Source organism: Sprattus sprattus (assembly GCF_963457725.1).
Source record: "Sprattus sprattus genome assembly, chromosome: 17".
In the NCBI taxonomy this organism is placed as follows: Eukaryota; Metazoa; Chordata; class Actinopteri; order Clupeiformes; family Clupeidae; genus Sprattus; species Sprattus sprattus.
The window spans coordinates 17997434-18019658 of NC_137915.1; the positions used below are offsets into that span (position 1 = coordinate 17997434).

Consider the following 22225-nt stretch of genomic DNA (forward strand, 5'->3'; position numbering starts at 1 on the left):
TCCCAAATACTGCTCTGAAGTGCACAAATAGAAATGGTGCTTGGACAACTACCTCCTCCATCTCAATAGGGCAATATTCTTTTTTTCTAATAAATATATCTTTTCAAAGCAATCTTATGATTCATTTTGAGTTGTGGTGAACACATAAATGAAGTCTACTGTAAACCACAGATTCTTCGTCAGCCATCCCCCTCGGAAACACGCCTCTTTTTCTAGGAAGCTAATACACAAACAAGAAGCACTCCGTCGCACCAACAAGGTTATCTGATTGTTCAACGTTCAACACCATTTCCTTTGTTTCAATATTTGCCAGAGAAAAAAAAAACCTTGCTAACACAAACACCAAGGACTCATGCACTCATCAAGCCATTAGAACCCATACAAACATGCCACTGCTGCAGATGCGGATGATTATTTATTCACGTCGTATTATATTTAGAGTTGAGAGTGAGGCTTCATAACATCTCCGTGGAAAGTTGTGGGATATGTACTAGCTGGAGGATGTGCAGCACTGTCCTTATCATCCACTACTCCCAGTGTTTTGTGCTGGCATCTCTAAACTGCCTCTGTGTGACAAACACAGCCAAAAATGGCATCTCCTTCCCAAAGGCAGGGGATAAATCTGTCTTCCCTACCCCAGACCGCACCAATCCCTTGCTTTTATTTTTTGACAGAGAAAAAAAAGGTTAAGGTGTCCGCTGAAGCCAGATGACCCCTCTGAGGCCTGGGAGGAAAGACAAGCACAAGCGGCCCTTTACTGCGGAGCGGAGGGGATGTTGGGCAGGGCCTGGGATGAAAGCGGCTATGGTGAAAAATGACACCCGGGTCTAAATGAAAGCGCTGTGGCACGAGCTGTGCTTCAGTCTGAAAGGTTCTCAAACTGTCAGGAGCTCATAGAGAGAACGAGAGAAGGAGGGAGCGTGATTGAGTGTGTGTGTGTGTGTGTGTGTGTGTGTGTGTGTGTGTGTGTGTGTGTGAGCGAGATAGAGAAAGAGTGATATTAGAGGAATAGAGAGAGATTGAGAGAGAGAGAGAAAGAGAGTGAGTGAAATGAACGCAAGAGAGGGACAGGCTACATTTTTGAATCACAAATACAGTTAGATCTCTGTCGTTTGTTGTATTTTCCAGTTCATTAGATTACTGTACATTATTTTCCCTGGAATTAGAATTTGTAGCTTCTCATTTCATATCCAGCATCCCATCACCTCATTGTCCATAATGATGATGTGTATTGGATAACACGTAGCGCCTGACCCTTGTTATCATTCCTTATCCTTGGGCTTGTATTGCAAACACAGTTGGACTTCCGTAGCCCAGCATAGCACACAAGACATACAGTCACCTTACAGATCCCATCATGCCTGTCTGTGTGGAATGTGGGAGAGTGGCAGAGTGGAGCCCACCTCTGAGAGGTCGATCACATCCCCCCCCCCCCCCCCCCCCCCGACCTTTCTGTAGAGAGTAATGATGCTTTGTTCTCTTCTCTGGCATCCACTGGAGCTCCACGCCCTTGTCAGGGTGCCAGCAACACAGATTTACGTCTGTCACTACAGTAAAGACCCTGTCAGAAGCAATAATAACAAAACGCACCAAACGAAAAGGTCCTCTTTCTATTTTTTCATCGTATTCCCCCCTTCCTTGTCAATGACTGAGAGGCCGATAAGAATCGCCTTCCTCTCAGGATGCAGGAGCCTTAAATCGATCTAAAAATACTCTGTGACCTTCATCTCGTTTTTTTTTAAAGACAAAGGTCCACTTTGAATAGACTACCATAAACATCGATCTATCTTAGGGCAAATTGAAGCCTGTGGCTTTATATGACAATTGGGGAGGTTTTGTGGACCATGCATTTTAAAGAGCTCCTGAGATCAAATGCTAATCATCTTAAATACTACCACCACTGCCACCATTTTTGTTAATGCAATGTTCCTTGGAGTAACACTGACCATGTGCAATGAAAAAAAGAGAGCATAGTTCATATTACTGCAAACTGCATTTGCCAGGGATGTTATTTTATCCACTTATTAGATTGAGGCACAATGTTTGGCAATGAAAATGATTCAGTCTTCCTGGTATTAATTCTCTCCACTTGCTTCACAAATAAATGCAGACATGAAATTGTAGCATTAAAAATGGCAAACAAAGACATGAATGCAAGTCAACCATGTATTACAGTAAATCTTTTTTTGGGCTTGAAGAAATTATAGTGGTAGTTTGTGACTGGAAGTAGTGTGCTTGTTGTTTAGAGTTTCAGCTTTTTGTTAGTATTTCAGTGGCTCTCCCTTTGGGGTTTTGAGTTTTGAATGCCTTGTTTTTCCCCCTCTGGTACCAAACGGAGTCGTCGTCTCAAATAACACACGTTTAGCCATAATAAAACACAGTGCTGCGTTGCACACACGGCCTAGTCCATGGCTTTGTTTCAACAATAAGAAACCACAGCTTCTCTGGTGGGGATTGTTTTTAGAACGCCCTTTTCCGCAGGTGTTTCTGTGAAAAAAAATCCTGAATCGCTCGCTGTTTGAGGCACATAAATGCGCTATTATCATTTTTCTTGAGCGCTGACAGGTCTTCCCCTAACTCTGGGGGCCCCTCTGTGCACAAACAGAGAAATAGTTCCTCTCTCTTCTTCACCTTTTAATCAGCAGGCGATTGACTATTAATTACAGGTGCCTCTGCCATTGTGTACTTTACTCTAATTACCTGAGGAGAAATTAGTGTCCCAGATCGTGAAGGATTGCAGGCATCCAGTGAAATTGTTTCCAAGGATTGTGTGCATGTGTGTGTGAGCGGAGGAGGTGTGTGTTTGTGTGTGTGTGTGTGTGTGTGTGTGTGTGTGTGTGTGTGTGTGTGTGTGTGTGTGTGTGTGTGTGTGTGTGTGTGTGTGTGTGTGTGTGTGTGATTCAGGAACACTGCACTTTGTATAGGCTACTACTGTATACATGGACTGGGTTCACCTGTGTTTCTGCTACAGTGTTCCCAGCCTGCTGAAAGACTAGTGGTCTATTTTGGCCTTCTCTATTTGCAGTGCCTACTGTGCATCCTGTCTCCTAATTCCGTGTCCTGCCCTGAATGTGTGTGTGTGTGTGTGTGTGTGTGTGTGTGTGTGTGTGTGTGTGTGTGTGTGTGTTTGTATGTGTGCCTGCGTGCATGCATGCGTGCGTGCGTGGGCGTGCGTGTATGTGTGCATATGCTTGTATGTGTGTGTGTGTGTGTTTGTGTGTGTGTGTGTGTGTGTATGTGCGTGCATGCGTGCGTTCGTGCGTGCGTTCGTGCGTGCGTGCGTTCGTGCGTGCGTGCGTGCGTGCGTGTGTGCGTGCGTTCGTGCGTCTGTGTGTGTGCACGTGTTTCTGTCTGTCCATGTGTGTCTGGTTTTCTGTCTGTGCTAAGGTTAAGTACTGGTGTCCCACAGCTGTTGTTCTTTATGCCCTGTTTATTTGGTTGTATTACCTCACACACAAGGCACACACCCCCACACCTGGGCCTGCACCATGGGACGGGGACTGTAGTCATTTAGTTGGTCACTGGAGTTACAACCAAAGTCACCCAGAGGTTATAAGTAGTGGTCTATACTCTCAAAGATGGTAGACTCACCAAACTTACTTTGACTCTGTCCCAAATTGATTATGATGTATGATTGACATGTATTCAATGCATCTTTCCTTGACTGTATTTTCTGAATATAGAATAGAATAACACAGCCTTACTCAGCCGTTTTCCTATAAACTGTGTGCATGTGGCTTGCAGCCATGCATCAGCGGGGGATTTCACAACACTGGATGACAGAGACTGAAGAGGATGTTGTAAAACCCTCAGTAGGAGGCCTGGGTTCTATACAGTGACAGGGTTAATGATTCAGGGTGGAAAGCTTGTTTGCTCATACACCATACCTTTGACTTCTAGGAGCTACCACACAACTTCACACGCCGCTTTCGACTAAGCTGTCACTGTTTTTTCACCCTGTATATTTTAAACACAAAATCTAAGCCAAGATAACATGAAAAATTAAAAAAAAAGAGTAGAAGTGTAAGTGATATGAAACTCGCACTGTATAGCTGGCATACCAGAGCTGAGAAAAAGAATACTGTGTTTCTCCCTATGCTCACCTCAGCCATCATAAACCATTACTGAGCACGAGCCTACATTGAGGTGTGGTATTCAGTCTGATCTTAAGGCGGGTGTGACGGTGCTGTTAGCAGTAAGATGAAGCTCAGGAACTTCAAACGCTCTCTTATCCCCTCAGACACTTAGACGCTGGCTGGGTGCGGGGTATTTTAACAGCAATTAACATTTCCATGTTCAAAACTTTTTTTTTTTTTCTGTGTATGGTAGACATGCAGGTATTTGCGGAGGGTGACTAAAACAAACAAAAGTCAACCAATGATCAAAGATAAAAATGTGCCTCCTGAGAAATCATAATAGAGACCAATATCACAAGAATATTTTCGCTTTTCAAAGTTCGAATGTGTATGGATTTGTATACCGCATCTCAAAAAAAATAGTTTTCATGAAACAATGAATGGGTTTGTGTGTGTGTATATGTGGCACAATGTGTGTGTGTGTGTGTGTGTGTGTGAGTGAGATAGAGAGACAAAGGGAGAGAGACTGTATGTGTGTGTGAGAGAGTGTGTGTGTGTGTGTGTGTGTGTGTGTGTGTGTGTGTGTGTGTGTGTGTGTGTGTGTGTGTGTGTGTGTGCTCGCGCGTGTAAGTGTGTGTGTGTGTGTGTAGGATAAACAACCTATTTTGAGAAGTGGGTATACGCAATGCTGACAGTAAAATAAGTGGGTATACTTCGTATACCTGCGTATACCCTGTACTACACCACTGCTTATAGTGGCCCATGCCACTGCCCAGCTCAATGAGGTGTTTCCTCTCTAATGCCTGTGGGCTCGCTCCGGGAGATGAAGTCAGAGACACCCCTCGCTTCCCCTGCAGCTGCCGCCACTTCAGCCCTAATGGACAACTACCCTCGCTCCGTCTCAACGCTTACCCATGTACGCATCCAACACAGCCATCACCAATACCACCCCACCTCCAGCACACCTCACTCTTCTCTATACTTTGAGAGGAGTTAATACAAATCTACACAATTAAGGTATCAGCGGAAAATGAACCAGCAAAAGTGCGGAATCTTTTTTGTTTCTCAGGTTTTCTGGGAAGTAATTCCAGTACAGCAAATTCATAAAGTTATAACCAAGGCATGCAGACATCACTGCATTCATTATTTTTATGTGGCAGCACAACCATTCATTCAGTTTTCAACCTCTTTGGACCTTACATAAGCTTTCACTGTGGACAGTCAATAAAGACCAGATTTTGACTCTTCTCTATTTCATTGTATGCAAGGACCTGTGCATTCACCTTTAGTATTGCATTTCAGAGCACTGCAGTCGTTTCTTTCATTCTGTTTCAGAAGTGTGAAACTGGGTGCAAGTTGAAATATATAACTGTATTGTTTTACACGTCTGACACACGGAGGCTTAAACATGAGATATTGAACTGTTCTGACCCTATTGTGCCGTTATTCTGTCTACCCTGAATGGATTTACACTCCCTACAGTTCAGGAGGAGCCCAAAAGTGACAGGAGGAGAAGGGGGGGGCTCTGGATTGCACCACTGCTGAGTCCCCACAGGGTTCTCATTGTTTGGGGGTGGGGTGGGGGCGCTGTGGATTTGGGGGAGGGCGGGGGGCAGATCTGCACCCACACTGAAAGCTGACTCAGGCATTTATCCAGCATGCGCCGAGGCAACTCTCTCCAAGAACGCGTCTCTTTCTCATGCTCCCTGCCCCCGCCTGAAAGCCCGAGCCCTAGCATGGCATTAATGAAGAGAGAGCGCACTCACGGCCTCGCTCGTTTGATCTGGTCTGGCTCCTTTACGAATCCCCAAACTGCCGTGCCTCTCTGCAGATAACTCCTCAATAGAAGGAAACCGCCGTGTTGTTCCAGGGAAAGTGGTCTGAAGGGGGAGTGAGAACTTTGGGAGTATATCATGTGCTCTGCATGTGTGTGTATTAGTGTAGGACGTGATCGGTCTATCGGTCTGTAAACTGTACATGAACCAGAGGAGCCCACGGATACACTTCTCCTGTATTACTTCAGCGAAAAGGGTAGGGCATCAGGGGAACAATATACAATAGAATCTTTAAAGGTGTCTTTGAAAGCCCTTCTGTCCAATGGCCAATATCAACAAATACCAATGGCTCATTTTACCATGTCACAGGTGTACATTCTAGGGGGGAAGGGAGCCACATACGTTTTTGGGTTTGAAGAACATTCTAGAAATCCATTGTGAAGACATATTGTTCTTGGCACCGACAGTAGATCATAGGTCGTGAAAACGTAGGGGTGTAAAGACTACTACTTGCTATATGTCAAACCCAAACTTTTTAGGCAGCAAAAGACACTTACAGTTAATATGGAAGGCAAATTAATTGAAATTAAAGTGTGTAACTGTTGATGATAGTGCTGCTGGTTGATGATGCAAGGTTATGATAGCTAATTACTACCCAGTGTCTCTACTGGCAAAAGAAATAAACATGGCACTAGTACACAGTAACACAACTTACCTGTTGTCTTTTACTGTTAATAATACCCAAGTTTCCTATTGTCATTTTGCCAATAGTCATCACTGTCACAGTCTGAGGTAACTTAAATGAGTGAGGCTTTATTTACCTGCCATTGCGAATACCTCCTGTGATTACAAAGCTAATTATCCAACCGCACACAAGCCGTGTTAATTTGTTGAACTTAAGCGCTAAAGGGATGAATGCAGCACATAAAGGTTGGCATGGAAACAAAGATTGATTCCCACAGACAGACTGAATTCCCCCTGAAGCTCAGCAGAATACCTGGAAGTGTCCTTGTAAACAAGCGCGCAGACTCTTAACAAGGGGCTTGGCATGTTTGAGAGCGTGCGGCAGGATTGATGCCTTGGGTGGAAAGCTTGTTGTGTCGCTTAAACAAATCTGATCTGAAGCATGTCTTAAAAAGCAAGTGAGGAAGGAGGGAGAAAAAAGCAAAGGCCTCTCTATCCCTCCCTCTCTCTCTCTCTATCCCTCTCTCTCTCCTCTTTCCCTCCCTCTATCTCTCTCTCTCTATCCCTTCCTCTCTGTCTCTCTCTCTCTCTATCCCTCCCTCTCTCTCTCCATACCCTATCTCTTACTCTCTCTCTCTCAGTCAACTGCTTATGAATCACAGGGGATGTCAGCTCTCTCCAGGAGAGGCATGGATGGGTCTCAACGGACTCTTCACGTGTGTGTGGGGCTCACCTCAACACATGTGGTTCTGATCTCTGTACTCGGTTCCAATGAAGTGTGAGAATGCTGCGAACACACACAGGGGCACCATGGTCCTCATGTTCTTCAGACGTCATTTCCAGGATTGGGTACTCTGACGAGGACATAGTGTGTGTGTGTGTGTGTGTGTGGTGTGTGTGTGTGTGTGTGTGTGTGTGTGTGTGTGTGTGTGTGTGTGTGTGTGTGTGTGTGTGTGTGTGTGTGTGTGTGTGTGTGTGTGTGTGTGTGTGTGTGTGTGTGTGTGTGTGTGTGTGTGGTAGCAGGGGAGTAGTTATGCTGTAAAAAACTGTTGAAGTCAGCTCTCATTGTCCAAAAGAACCTGGCACCTTAATAGAAAATACAATACTCAAAGCCAATCCGCTACAACATTTCATCACATGTTGTTATACTTATATATATTCTTGCACTGCATTATATTAGGGTATTTTCAGTCTTTTGTTCTGTGCAAAGTATTTCATCTGTCTTTTGTCTCCCTTGCAGGTTCTTCATGGGAGAAGTCAATACGACAGCTGGGCTTCGAGAGGTAAGGCATTGTTCCCACTGTGCACGTTTTGACATGTGTCCCCAGATGTGAGGCATTTGCTGGTGTTGTGAGCTGCAAAGGGTCTTTCAATGACAGTATGCTGTGGACACTCTTTCTGTCTAGAATTCTTAGGTGTGCTTTAGCTTTCTCACATAGAGGATGGTCTGACCCACGTTATATTAAGGGTCCCTATTACAATGTAATAACCTATATTATATACCTCTAAATTAAGTAGATATTATTACCCTTAATCTGGCTTAAGCCTAAATACACCTTATAATAACATGGATCAATATCAAATGTTCATTGTACTATATTTATATAATAACGATGATAAAATTAAATTTTAAGTGCATACTTCCAACTGACACTGAATGTAAACTTTGGACTTGAGCTGTTGAAGGTTTTAAGTAGGACGCCAGGGATAAAATGCAAATCCTGAAAGGTGTATGGATATCACCTTGTTCCATGTGTATAGAGACACAAATCCTCTCTCTTGGATTAATTAATAGTCTTTTTACAGGGGACCGTTCAGCAGTAGGAACACTTCCCTCAAAACTCCACCCGCCAATCCTGTATCCCTGTTGAGGGAGCATTGGCATTATTGTACAGTAGATGATGGAAAAGACTGCATCAAAAGAAACTTGTTTAATCCAAAACATACTAAATCTTCAAGCTTGAACAATGCCCTCAATAATAATTACAGGAAAAAATGTGTGTTTCCCCATCCACTTCCTGTGCCAGAAAATCTATTATGCTAACAGCTACATTCACAAAATGAATTCTCAGTCTATTTTGGTTCAAAGTTGTGACACGTTCTGTTTAAACAGTTATGCCCTTTAGCCAGCTCTCTTGGGACTTGTCTTTAAGCGTGTCAGTGAACTTGTTTGCCCTAGCGTCACATTTGTTTTAGTCGGCCCAACAGAGGGACTGCATTGGCTGTCACAGGCGTGCATCGCTAATTCATAATGTCGAAGCAGCTCTTAGCAGGGGTCTATTGATAGCATCTTACTGCAATGAGTGATGTAAGTGTGGAAAGGGGTCATGGGAAAGCTTTTGATGTGAATTTTCCACACGCGCTTGGTCTGTGTGTGTGTGTCTGTGTGTGTGTAGCAGTGTGTGGGTGTTGGTGTGTCTGTGTTCTTGATTAATTTAACTGTGAAAGACACAAAGTGACCGCAGCATTTATCATTCGCCCTATTTGTCAAGGAATGTCTTGATAGAACAAGTTTTGGAGTGAAATATTTGAAGCGAAGTCAAAGGTGCATCTCATAGATCAGATTAATGAAGAACATCTTGTTTTATTAGGGGTTTTGTTACAATATCACATAATTCTATCCCGCTACTCTACCTCTTCCCCTAGCCAGCTGGATCAAAATATAGGAATATAACAGTACAGTCGCAAGCATACACAGACTCAAAAGATAAAATCAATAGAATGTAGAATATTTAAAAAAAAATAGCATTACCCATTTCAACAGAGCATGCTTGTTTTCTCAGGACTAGTGCTCTGGTATCACTGTGTATAACCTCATAGACATGCTTGGACTGTAAAAGGATTAAAGGGGTATTAAACGTACTTCATCTGGAATGTGATGTTAACATATTACATTAATAAACTTTGAATTACAGTGATATTATCAGTGAAAGATATTACATTAATACATGTTTTATTATAGTGATATTATTAGGGAAAACAATACCAACTCAGAGGTGTACAATAGGATGGAGGCACATTTACATTGACATCAAAATTTTGGAAGGAGTTTAAGCACTGGTGAAAGAAAACTGTGTCTACAACTACAACTACAAATCTTACTCTCTCTCTCTCTCTATTCTCATTTAACAATATTTTTACTTCAGCATTCAAACTGTGGATCTGTAGTTTCCTGATTAAGGTCATGCTCTCTTTCTCTGGTCAGACATCCTTCGTGAGGTAAAACTAGAAACAATTCCCGTTTCTTGGGTCCTTACTTGCATTACCACTCCTCTCTTGATTTCTCTTCTCTTCCTGTCTTCTTTTTCTCCTTTGCTTTCCCATTTCTCCACTGTCTCCTGTCCTTCCTCAGTTTATTTCAAGTTAATTACTGTATCTTAATAATCAGACAGTAATCCTCTTTTTCCTGTCCCCCTCTCCTCTCCTCTCCTCTCCTCTCCTCCCCTCTCCTCTCCTCTCCTCTCCTCTCCTCTTTCCTGTCCTTTCCTCTCGTGTCTTCTGGTGCCTCCTGTCTTCTCCTGAAGCGGCAGACGCTTGTCTCTCAGTCAGTAGTCAGTGATAGCAGCCGCCAGTGCGTCTTGATTGGAGGAGGCCAGAGACGGTCTGAGACCAGGGGGGCAGGTGATGTTTCCGATGAATGGCAGTGACTCAGACAGAAGAGTCTGTCGCCACAGGGTCGCTGCTGACTGATGCACTCCATTTACACACAAACATTTACAGATACACACACATACATACACACAAACAGTCACACACAGCTCTGATTAGGATGCATGGGGAAGTGTGTGTGTGTCTTTTGTGTGTAGATTGATTTGTGTATGTGTACTTTTTCAGAGCAGGGAAGGATCACGCAGAAAGAACATTTCATTAGTGTCTCTCTAAGTTAGAATGCTGATAGGTCACAGACTCCCTCCACAAAGCTGTTTAAAACCACTGCTTCGGCATAGATATTAGATAGAGCAGGTAACTACTCACCAAAAAGACAAAAAAATATATTTTTACAAAGGTCATACAATCTTCTTAATCACCTGTCATGTTAACTACTGGTATTTCAATCTCCTTTAAGTGCAGCCCCTCATTAAATCATCATCACCAGCAACGCTGTATAAATCACTGGTGTGAACCTCGGCTGATCTGTCACATAAAACCCCACTCTTGCCAGTGACACACTCCCAGTGGAGGCGGGCTGTTTCCCTGTGAGCTCTGGGGAAGCTAGCAGGACGACGCTACACTAGACGACACGTCAGCAAACAGCTGCTCAGGCTGAGGCGTAGCCGTCTGACTCAGGAGCGCAGGAGGCAGGTGTCGTCGACAGACAGACACCTGTAATTTAGTCGCCCGTGAAACATAAAGGCGCTCGCCGTCTGGAAGTGCTGCTGAGGCGAGTGAGTGATGTGTCCAGCAACTATGGGGGACGGGGACGGGAGGAGAGGGTTGTTTACGTAACTCATGGCTACTGTGTGCTGTTATTACCCGCCCCCTCCGCCCCCTCCCCCCCAACAATTCCCTCCAGTCCTGTTGGTGTGCAGCTACCCACAGCTACTGCAGCTGCAGCACACATCTCCTGCAAAGCCTGGTTATAGGTATCAAGAAACATTGTTATTATCAATTGACATTAAAAATTGTAATTAAAAAGTTTTATATGTGAAATTTGATGCTAGTAACATTTGTCCAGGGTTGTTTTTTTCTTTCATTAATATTTTAATAGTTTGCCCCTCTGTGATGGTAGGGTTAATGTGCTTTGGAGCCTTAGCCGGAATATTACCCTTGGCAACTGTTTAGTATTGTTATGCAACAGAAGGAGAAGGGGCTTTTGCATCTCACATCACACACATTACTGGTTAGCTAAATGTTCTTGTATTTACAGTGGAAACCTTAAGTACATGGTTAGCAGTAGGGGTCCCAGAACGTAAATCGTCTTTACATTCCCTTGGGAAATACTTATGTGATTCTCAGTATAATTGCAGTACATAGAATCACTGTTACTGCCTCAGGAAGTGACACCATAGGCAATTACATGCTATCTTTGTGTGTGTTTAGAGACCCATAGTGCCCACAGTGGCTTGTTTCATTGTGGGAGGAAAAAAAAGAATCTGTATTCCCAGTCACTTGAAGATAGACGCTGAAGCAAATTCCCAGTGTGGTGTCTAAATATGTCCATGCATGGCCGACTCTATCTGACTTGATATAGATCTGTGACTGCACACTGGCTAGACTTGATATGGTGTTATCATATTAGGTTTCCCTGAATTGTTTTAAAAATACTTTATTGTTTACCTTTATCTTTTTTCCTGACTCCTTCACCCATATTTCCATGGAGTGTTTTATAGAACTCACTTTTTGAATGTTCCAGTATATCATGATGTAATTTCCAGTATAGAGCACGCCTGTCACTGAATTTATATGCCAGTGAAAGTGAAAAAAATTGTACTTTCTGCAATTTAGCCTTTTGTCTGCTACTACCACAAACAAACTATGCCATGCTATCAGAATTGTATGCCTTACGATCGTCAGGATTGAGAGGGGAGTGTTCAGAATCAACAATTGATGTAAATCTTTTTTTCTACACTTATTAGGAAAGGGTGCCTCATAAATCCCAAAGTAGTCTCTCCATGGGAATGAGTGTATGAACAGTATTTTTCTAACAGTGTACAGTAGCTAATTGGCCACATCCACCTTGTGACCTCATGCATCATGCATTAGATGGCACTTCCACGACACCGTAATACTCTCTCTTTAATTCGCACATGTGTTCCACATTTTAGTCGGGAGTTACACAAAATGAATTGCTAATGTTTTTCTGTAATCTGATTAAACCAGGGCACTAAAATCTCAGGGGAGATGGTTGCTGGGGCTGGAGCTGGACGGCTTTTAGGGCCCCGGCTGAGGCGGGTCCTGAATCGTGCCACTGTGCTCTTGTTGCTCTTGGCGAGGGTGGTGCCCGGTGGGCTTTGGCCGGGGTTCATCGTTGCCCGGGCGTAATGCCACGCGCCTCTGGGCCTCTGTGCCCTCTGTGTTTACTGTACAAACAATTAAGCCGCAATTGCTGTCCGACGAGTCCCGAGGATGCTTGTAGACGAGTAATTGCCTGGTAAGGACATCTTCATCTGGGATTAAAAGGGAAGTGGTTGATATGTTTGTCCTGAACACGCATCATCATAATCCTAATGTACATATCGGTTATGTGCCTGTTTGGAGCCGTGTATAGGCCACTGCCTGCTTGCGCGATTGTGCACATCCAGGAAGTGATTTTGATGTATCATTGAACTTTGAGAGCATGTTCAGTAGTGAGTAGGTGAGACCGGGGGACATCATGTCTGGTATACGGACAGTTAGTGCTACTGCTCTCCAGAGATGTGTCCTCTCTCCTTTCTCATGCTCTTCTCCCTCTCTCCTGCGACTGCACCTCCAAGGAATTTTGCAAAAAACACTATGCTCATCGGACTCCATCCAAGATGACGACGAGTCCGCCTAACAGCGGGAGGTTGGACAGCTGATGCTCTTGTGCTGCCAGAACAACTTGGAGCTGAACACGCTCACGACTGTGGAGATGACAGTGGACTTTAGGAGATACACCTCAGCACTGCTCCCCCTCACGATATCACAACAGCCCTCTGTCAATCGTGGAACCCTTCAAGTTGCTCCTCAAAAAGACCCTGCGGAGGATTTACTTTCTGCAGCAACTGAGGAAGTACGGTCTGCCACAGGAGCTGCTGAGCCAGTTCTCCACCGCAGTCATCACATCCGACCTGTGCACATTCATCAAGTTCTGGTTCAAAGTAACCAGAAAACAGGACAGGACCACACTGCAGCAAACAGTGAGGACAGAAGAAAAACTCATTGGTGCTCCCCTGCCCGCCCTCCAGAACTGGTTCTCTTCACAAACCAGGGAACGGGCAGGATAGATCTTACAGATTCCCCACCGCCCGGACACAACCTTTTTCAACTCCTTCCCTCCGACAGGCACTACCGAACCCTGTATACCAAAACTACCAGACACCGGGGCAGTTTCTTCACCCATGCCATCACCCTAACCCTAACCCTACAAGACACAGGAACAGATTCTTCACCCATGCCATCACCCTAACCCTAACCCTACAAGACACAGGAACAGATTCTTCACCCATGCCATCACCCTCATAAATAGCTCATCAGTATCATCTGCTATGCCATAGCCACTCTTGTTTCCTCAGCTAGTTGTTACATCCTGCTACACATCTAGAAATTGTACAAATAGGTGTTTTATACCTTACAATGCTTGGTATAGATAAGTTTTCCTTTTACGGTGTGTTAATTTGAAAGATATGCTCTTACTTTCTGTTCCTCAGGGTCTTATGACTTCAATATGTATTTTAGTGCCTACAAAAATTCCTTGTTCTACCAAGGAACGTGAGAAACAGATTTACAGGACCAGGGGGCCTCCTTTAGGCAGACATAAGCCACAATGTTACATACATGACCTTAACAGTAGCAGGAAATTATGCTGACATACATAATTGACACCATGGGATGGTGCAACAACAATTGGAAGACAGATATAATGCATTGTGAAATCCCTGTCGAGTCATCACTTTTTCCTAGTCTTGATAGAAACCAGTCAAAACTAGTTTGGTCATATGGCTGTTAGCCAGGTGTCTTTCACTGAAATAATGGGACTGTATGTGTGGCATGAGTTGAGTTTGTAATAAGAAGAAGGGGCCCCTCAGAGCTTTGGATTGGTTGTTTGACCCTTGTGGTGCTTGTAATTTTCCCCGGGCCCGTGAATAAAGCTGCAGGCTCACACCTGAATTGTCTGAAAGTTTTAACCACACAATTTCATTCCTATACATGATGCACATTTTTGTAGTTTGCACTACCACACACACTTCCACGTTATGTATATTGTTTGTCTTTTATAGAATATGGATATTGCTTGTATATTATCTGTATTGCTTATTGTCTGTATGCTATCTAAAATATATTTTCAGAGAAAAAAAAACCTATATTACAAAATATTGTCATCTCAGACCAATCTTACAGAAGAACCCCTCCCACACACACACACACACACACACACACAATCTTAAATGCCCCCTCAGTCATCGCCCCCTCTGTCAGTGCACCCTACATTCCCGAGTCATCCAGTATCTGAGATCCACCTATCTTGGCCCTCTGGTGTAGCTGAACGGGCCGAGCACAGCATGAGTTTCCCAGGGACTAGAGCAGCCTGATAAACTGTACAGTATGCCTAATCTCTCCTCCACATGGCTCTGGATGAATGCACTGGCTAAGTGAGGGAGTGTAAATTGAGCAAGCATAATACTGCACGCAGGTTCCCACCGGAGGGCTCAATAATTCCCAGACACTCTTATTCCTGCATTGCATGAAACCTGCCCACGCTTTAAGAGATCATTGCTCCATTACATCTGTTCAAAGGTCCCACCGCTGAATAATTAACATGAATGTGCGTGTCATGCTGTTGACAGACCACCTTTTTTTGCCCCTTGTATAGCCTAAGTTGACAATTGCAGCATGTCTGTCAGCCGGTTTATCATCCTATTAGCTGTGGGTTTTGAATCGTAACGTGGCACCATATTTCTCAGATGACTGCAGGGAAGGAGTCCGGGGTCATCAATAATTTATCCTTTGCTGACGTCCTTAATCCAGAAATCATTTTTATGAATGCAATTATAACGGAGCTGAGTTGTTTAAGGAGACGTAGATATGAGTGACTGTCACATTTGATCAGGGGCATTCTGACAGTGGATCCTGCGCAGTCATTTTTAAGCTGGAGGCAGACTTCCTGGGGATCAGGCTCAAGGGTTCACAACCATTTTTCATCTCGGACAGGCCCAATGACTGACTGACTACCAACATAATTGAAATAGATAATGTGTTGTAGCTGAGTTAAGAAAAACAGTAACGATACTGCAGTTAAACCGAAAAAATAATGTAATATTTGAAAACTGTAAATGTATACTCTGTTCCCTGGTAAGTACACGAGAGGGTTGAAAAGCCCCAAGAGCAATATCACTTTCTGACCGATGGGATCTGGACTAGCAGTTTCTTAAATAAAGCAATCGCTAAAGCTAACATGTCCCAAGGCGGGTATTAGGCTGTGAAGGAGCACTCTGTGGGCTCCATGTTGGAGCATTGCCATCATGGAAGGCAACCTCTCAGTGTGCTGGACACTAAAGTGAACCTTTTAGTGAGCAACACCCTTGAAATATGTAAATTAAATCCCTCCTGTGTGGACCCTGTGCTTGCTGACATGATATCTGTTTGTGTTGAAATTCCATGAATTGAAAACCACAAAATGGTTGGCTGACTGTGTGGTCCACTTTTGATATTCACCTAGCCTTTCTGACACGGGCGGGACCCATCTGAAGACGTTTTCACTTCACTTGTAAAGAGATTTCTTCACAGTCATAAAAGTAGACATATATTTGTCTTAATTTCCCATGAAATCATGTACAAATGTACCATGAATGAATATTAAAAGGATCCTAGCTGGGGGAAAAAAAATACTTTATGTTCTATAAATTCGATTTCAGTTTCGTCCTCATAAAATGCAGAAATCTGCTTGATGAAATCTGCTTTAGATCTCTGAATCGGTCGAGTGGCCTCATCACGATCATGATGGGTCAACCTCATCAGGAGCTCTCAGAGAGTCCTGATTCAATTACACTGCCTACAGATATCCAGCTGGACCTTTGAAATGCATTTAGTTAGGCATTCATTGCTACACATTCGAGTCTGACAACACAAAACCCCTCTATGATCTGTTTATTCTCTCCTGGCCTTTTCTGTGCAGGCATGTGTGCCAATAACAAATACACATGGAGAGGAGGAAGGACCGTGTGCTAGGCTCTGACATTCATTTGGTATGTTCGTTAATGTGCACAGGCATGCCTCTGTGGTGCCTTAATTACTACAAATGGGAGTGTGATCTGCTCGACGGTGGAAATGTGCACACAGAAAACGAGGAGGAAATTAACCCACATTTATTTCTCATTCACAGAATAGATCATGAATGGAAGTCAAGCAAAGGGGTTTTGCAAGCACAATCAAGACGTATGAATTAAGCTTTTCAAGAGCAACAATGTCTGTTTGTTCTGGTTTGGCTGGTGTTGTCAGATGTGGTGCAGTGGCATAAATAGTATATTTGAACATGATTATCTCTGATCTCATCCACTCTGTTTGTCTGGTCTGTGCTGAACAATAACGGGACTATTTAGCTTTCCTCGGTGAACTTGAGATATTTGATTTTATGTCAAAGGTCCGTTTCACTGGTCATATCAATTGCGCAAGTGACCGTTTTCGTTGAAATCTCGGAATGTAGGTTGAAACCTATACCTTAAGTTTGTTATTCCTGGTCGTATTTTCAAGTTTATTTGAACAACTCCGTCTTGGCTCGACTTGTGGCAGCCGATTCCCCCTCCAGTTTTCTGGTATTTTGAGTGCTGGAGTCGTGCCTCACACCCCGGAGAGCTTCTGCACAGTCTGCTCTTAAGCTCGATTGATAAAGCATCAGCCTCACCGGCCGACTATGTATCCCCCACTGAGCGTCGAAGTGTAACGGAGCTATCCGTCGCACGCTCTACACTCTCAGCCTATCAAAGCCATCCGCCAGCCAATGTGCCTTCTGCCATCTCGTTTCATCTGTGGAAATGGCTTAGCGTGTCCGTGGCATTAATGAATTCACTCTCGCTGTTTTTACTGTTCTCTTCCCTCTCCGTGTTTTGGCCTAAAGCAAATTCCTTGTGCTCACACCAGTCCTGTTCAGGCACAATGTCTGTGTAAATCCTCACACCCCCAACCCAGAACCACCGCCACATTTTTTTCAAAATGAAATCTGTATATTCAGCCTTCTCATTTTTAGGTGCGATTACTACTGTGCCCTTTGATGACCAACCCTTTAATTCTTTTTTATGGCATAAAGACAGTTATTCCGTAATAGCACAGTGTCTCTCGGACCAAAAATCAGTGCCATGTGCGAGGGCTCCAGTTTTGCCAGCTCACAGTTTTCTCTTTATGAGCATGCCGAGATGAAAGGCCCTTTAAGCCAAAAGTGCAAACTGTTTGGACACAGGCAAGCACTTCATTATGAAGTACCCGTGTTGTTGCAAGGGCTAATCGGAATGCTCCCGCCTTGTGTTTTTCTAGCGCATTAACCAGCGCCGTCTGCCGCTTATTAAATTTAACGCAGCAAATATCGCCTTACTTCAAAGCAGCTGTGTCCTGGGACAGCAACGCGGGCCATCTTTGAAAGTGAGGCTGCATGCCGAGCGAGCACTGTGTGAATCCAAACATTTGTTTAGGATTTAATGCAACTGACGTTTGAAGCAAAACCAAGCTTTCAAAAGCTCAGATTTCCGGCTCCATGTATTTATGGAGGATGAAGGATTCATCATTGTTTGCATATTCCTAGGAATAGACCTGCACTTGCGTTTATCTCAGATGTAGAAGTTAGTCAGGCAACAAGTTAAAAAACTAATTAAAAAATGTCAGCCCGGCACAATACTCTACTTCATACACGGCTCGTTAAATGACATAATGTAGCATACAATCAGATAATGTCAACAGAGACTTGCCTTTTTATGGGTGTCCCTCCCCTTTTCCTGTTATCACAAAGTGATGTTCGGAGATGAACTCTGATTGTTGTTTCAGACCACACATTTCTCTCTGTATCTCAACAGACATTAATGCCTTTGGAAAGCTCTCCCGGTTTATTGTGCTGAGCTCCCACATGGTCCCCCATGAGCTGGCTCCTTTTTTGGGGGGAGGGAGGGGAGTGAGTTCAGCTTTTACCGTAGCAGAATTGTAACACTGCCTTGGCATCCGTAAACCTTTAAAGATCTGAAAACGAGGGTCTCTTTACCACTGGGAGAGGTGTGATTGTGAATGGGGCTAGCGTGAAGTCAGGCCAACATTGTGTTTCAGTCAGGAAGGAGGAACAGCAGTAAGGGTTTAAGAGCAGCCTGGCCCTATGACTGCATGTACGGGTTTCGTCACACAGAGAGAGAGAGGGGAAGAAAGAGGGAGAGAGAGAGCGAGAGAGAGACAAAGAGGGAGAGAGAGAAGGGACCGGAGAGCTAGGGAGGGCAGTGAGGGCCACAGCTCACTGGCTCACGGAAATGAGAACCAGACGGCCCGGCGCTTTCAAGGAGGACACTGGGAATCGCAGCCCTTTATTGTGGAACAGAGTGTTTCTGTGTGCCTTTCTCTTTTTTCTCTCTTTCTTTTAAAAGAAAGAGGCACTGCAGCACATTGTTGCACTACTAAAAAGCACTTCAGCGTGAAAGACCATTTCATCTCAGCTGTTCATTTTCCTCTAAGGGCTTTTTTTATTTATTTATGGGCTCTCTGTTTAATGACAATATTTATGTAATTTAATGAGGGCTAAGCTTTTTTTATTGGAGTGGGTGGAGAAGGAACTAGCGTTGTTTTTCTGAGGGCGTGATGTATGGACAGGACATACTGTGCTTTTTATGCTGTTAAACTGATGTTTGTATACTAATAGAATAGAAACTTTAAATAAAAATGGCCCCTTTTAGATTGCCTTTAGAGAAGAGAAGGAAATACAGTCAATGGGAATATTAGGATAGTGGGGGTTGTTTCTTTTGTTTGGAAATTGGCTCAGCATAGAAATTCACCTACATTTTTTTTATGGAGAACGAGTTTTGTACAGTAAACTTTTTAATGATAACTCTGAAAGGCCATGATCCATGAAATATAAAAAAAGCTGACTCATACATTTCAATTAAAAATTGCAGTTATAGTTCTGTTAAATCTTTTAAAAACCTGTTCTTTATTAAGTCCAGCTCACAGTTTACAGCTCTCTAGTTTCCAGTAATGTCTTGGAATAAGACTTCATATTGATTACTGAAATCATCCTCATAACTACTCTTTACTGTGCAACTCCTGATAGACCTGAATAGTAATCTACGTGTCCGGTTCTTTCAGTGTGCGAGGGGCGGATGCTGGGAATGGAATCCGTGTGTTCATCCCGGACATCGGCATGTTCGTGGCCAGCCTCGTCACCTGGCTCCTGTGCCGCAGCCTGGAGAGGCCACCGGTGAAGGACGCGTCACAGCAACACAACTCTGACTTCATGGAGGCTGGAAAACAAGTGAGTGTGGATGCCCCCGTGGGCTTAACAATGAAAGTCGTGGTGAAGCCTGTGATGCTAATCCAAGGTCAGTGGATTGCTCTCCTCTGTCCTCTAGCTTTGTGTGCAAATGATTAGACACACAGTCCTGCCATACTCTATTCCAGCCAATCAGCATGTTGTTTCAGCAGTACGAAAAAAAGGGTCGTCATTTGATTGGGTGTTGAGGACAGATATCAACACCCTTTCACCAAAATCATGGACTGTACCTTAAATATAATTACATATCACCCATGTCTGGGTTGAAGATGATATTGTTCAAACTGTACCCTCAAGAGCTGCATGTCAGCACACCAAATGTCTGGCAGTGTCCTCTTATGTTCTGTTGTAAATGGTTTTATATGAAGTCAAAAAGGGTCACTGTTTACTGCCTCAACCTGTGCATTCCTGCAAAGTAGCCAAGCCCCCTGTAACCCCATGTGAAGACAGTACACAGGTAATACACAGCAAAACAGTGTCTTAGGGTTACATCCCATCTGTACAGAAAAACCTTGCTAAAAGGCCTGCCTACATTCCCACAATATTAGCATACGTCCAAGCTGCTCAGAGTTTGGGCCAAATGAAGAATGAGATGCATGTTATTCCTCCAGCACTCATCCACCGACTTGTATCTATGTATCTATCTAATCCTCTGCTCTAATTCTATCTATCTCTCTATCTATCTAATCCTATGCCCTATTCTGTCTATCTATCTATCTTATCCTCTGCCCTATTGCTTTGGCATGCTAGAACGCCACAATCCTTTATCCTTCACTGCAGCAGGAGGCTACTCAGCTCCACCTCCTCCTCCTCCTCCTCCTCCTCCTCCTCCTCCTCCTCCTCCTCCTCCAGGTGTTGTATGGTCGGCGGGGCTGTAAATTACACCCTGTTGCCCCTCAGAGGATAATAAGTGGAGCACATTACTGTCTGGATGAATACCAGGGAGACATCATTTGTGCGTGATTTCTCCCAGGTCTGCGATTCTCAACGTTTTTTTATTTGTTCTCCCGCTCTGCCTCCTGCCAGGATGGGCGAAGATAGTAGAGCCGTTCCGTGCAACACTCCCTAGAGGAGCGACGACTACCATTGGCTCGGTGGAACCTGTCTGTTTGGAAGACTTTGTCAACACCTCTGGGGTCCATTTGCCTCCAATCTGGCAACACTGAGCGGGACCAGATAAAAGGTTTAGAGAGATGTTGGGAATGGCGTAGAAAAAATAAATAAATCAGAGGAGCTGAGAGACAAGAGCGCAAAGGCGCAATTGATAGTCGGGTTTGCTTCAGGGCAGTCTGCGTTCACCAAAAAAGCGCCAGGTCTGTGTTCTTGGAAAGACCTCATGATCTGAAGCACAGATTGCAAGGCTTAAAAATGATGACCTTGTGTCATTACACAGCTCCAAAGTATTTATCTCCAGGTCGTCCGCTTTTATGAGCCAAGGGCCTAACCCCTGAACAACTTGACCTGTTTAAAAGTTAAACGTTTAATGGAATGGAAGGCAGACTGTTTTCGATTCCTCGGGCTTAGACAGCGAAACTCTGTCCTAGCAATGGGACTCTTATTGTACGATCACTCCCACTTGGTGGTGGTTGATGAAGCCAGTGGGTGACAGATAGCTGTGGCAGTTCAAAATGGCGTTGTTGTCTCTTTTGAGCATTTCAACTCAATCCCTCCTCTTCTGGCACAAGGAAGTTGACGGTGGATTAGACAACTCCAACAGTATTATGTATATTCCATTTATGTCAAAGAAACAAAAATATTTTTGAGAGTATTGATTTGGTTTGAGAGCTGACCTCGAACTTTATATTTTTATTAAATTTAAGATCGGCTAGTTCCTATCAAAATAATTACCACCTTATTTGTGCCTTGGTCCCCTATTGCATTTCCCCCGCATCTACAATTATGGTGTAGTGCATTCCTGGTTTGAGAGAGCTGGAAAAGTGTATAAAAACACACCAGTGCAGAGGGAGACCTTGTTATAAAAACATTTTATTAGACAAAACGAAAACCCACTTCTTTTCAGAGACTTCTCAAGTTCAAAGGATGGCAAAAACCAAAGGGATTTCTTTTTCTCTCTCTTTCCTCCCCCTGATTTAGGATGTACTATTGGATCTATTCCACTGCCCCGAGGAAAAGGTCACAGTTGGAGAGTCACGTCGTTTCAGTTCTAGAACTGGAAGATGGCGAGACTTGAAGATGGCGAGAGTGTGCCAAGTCTTTTTCCTTTTGGGGGCGGGGGGCATTGGTTGCCTGATGTGAGCTCAGAGACACCCATATGTTTCTGACATCAGCGACGGGTTAACCTTTGAACCCTCGCAGCCTTTGTGGCGGCTTGCCATGATCTGACTCATGCAGCGGAGGCACCCTGAAACAATGGCTGGATTGACTACTATCGATAGCACAGTGCCTCGTCACTCTGTCCGGTCCACCCTCGCTTCCCGCTCTCTCTCTCTCTCTCTATGTCTCTCTCTCTCCCTCTCTCTCCCCCTCTCTCTCTCTCTCTTTCTCTATGTCTCTCTCTCTCCTCTCTCTCTCTCTCTCTCTCTCTCTCTCTCTCTCTCTCT

At 44.0% G+C, this 22225-nt stretch overlaps 1 protein-coding gene across 1 annotated transcript in view; it reads left to right on the forward strand.

Annotated features, from left to right (window-relative positions):
* LOC308378480 (piezo-type mechanosensitive ion channel component 2-like) overlaps positions 1–22225 on the forward strand; it is a gene marked incomplete at its 5' end in the record, with an annotated part of 111520 nt that overhangs the window by 37784 nt on the left and 51511 nt on the right. Inside the window, 2 exons of the mRNA XM_080855416.1 lie at positions 7776–7818; positions 19481–19646. Coding sequence (XP_080711542.1) covers positions 7776–7818; positions 19481–19646 — 209 coding nt within the window. The remainder of the gene's footprint in view (positions 1–7775; positions 7819–19480; positions 19647–22225) is intronic.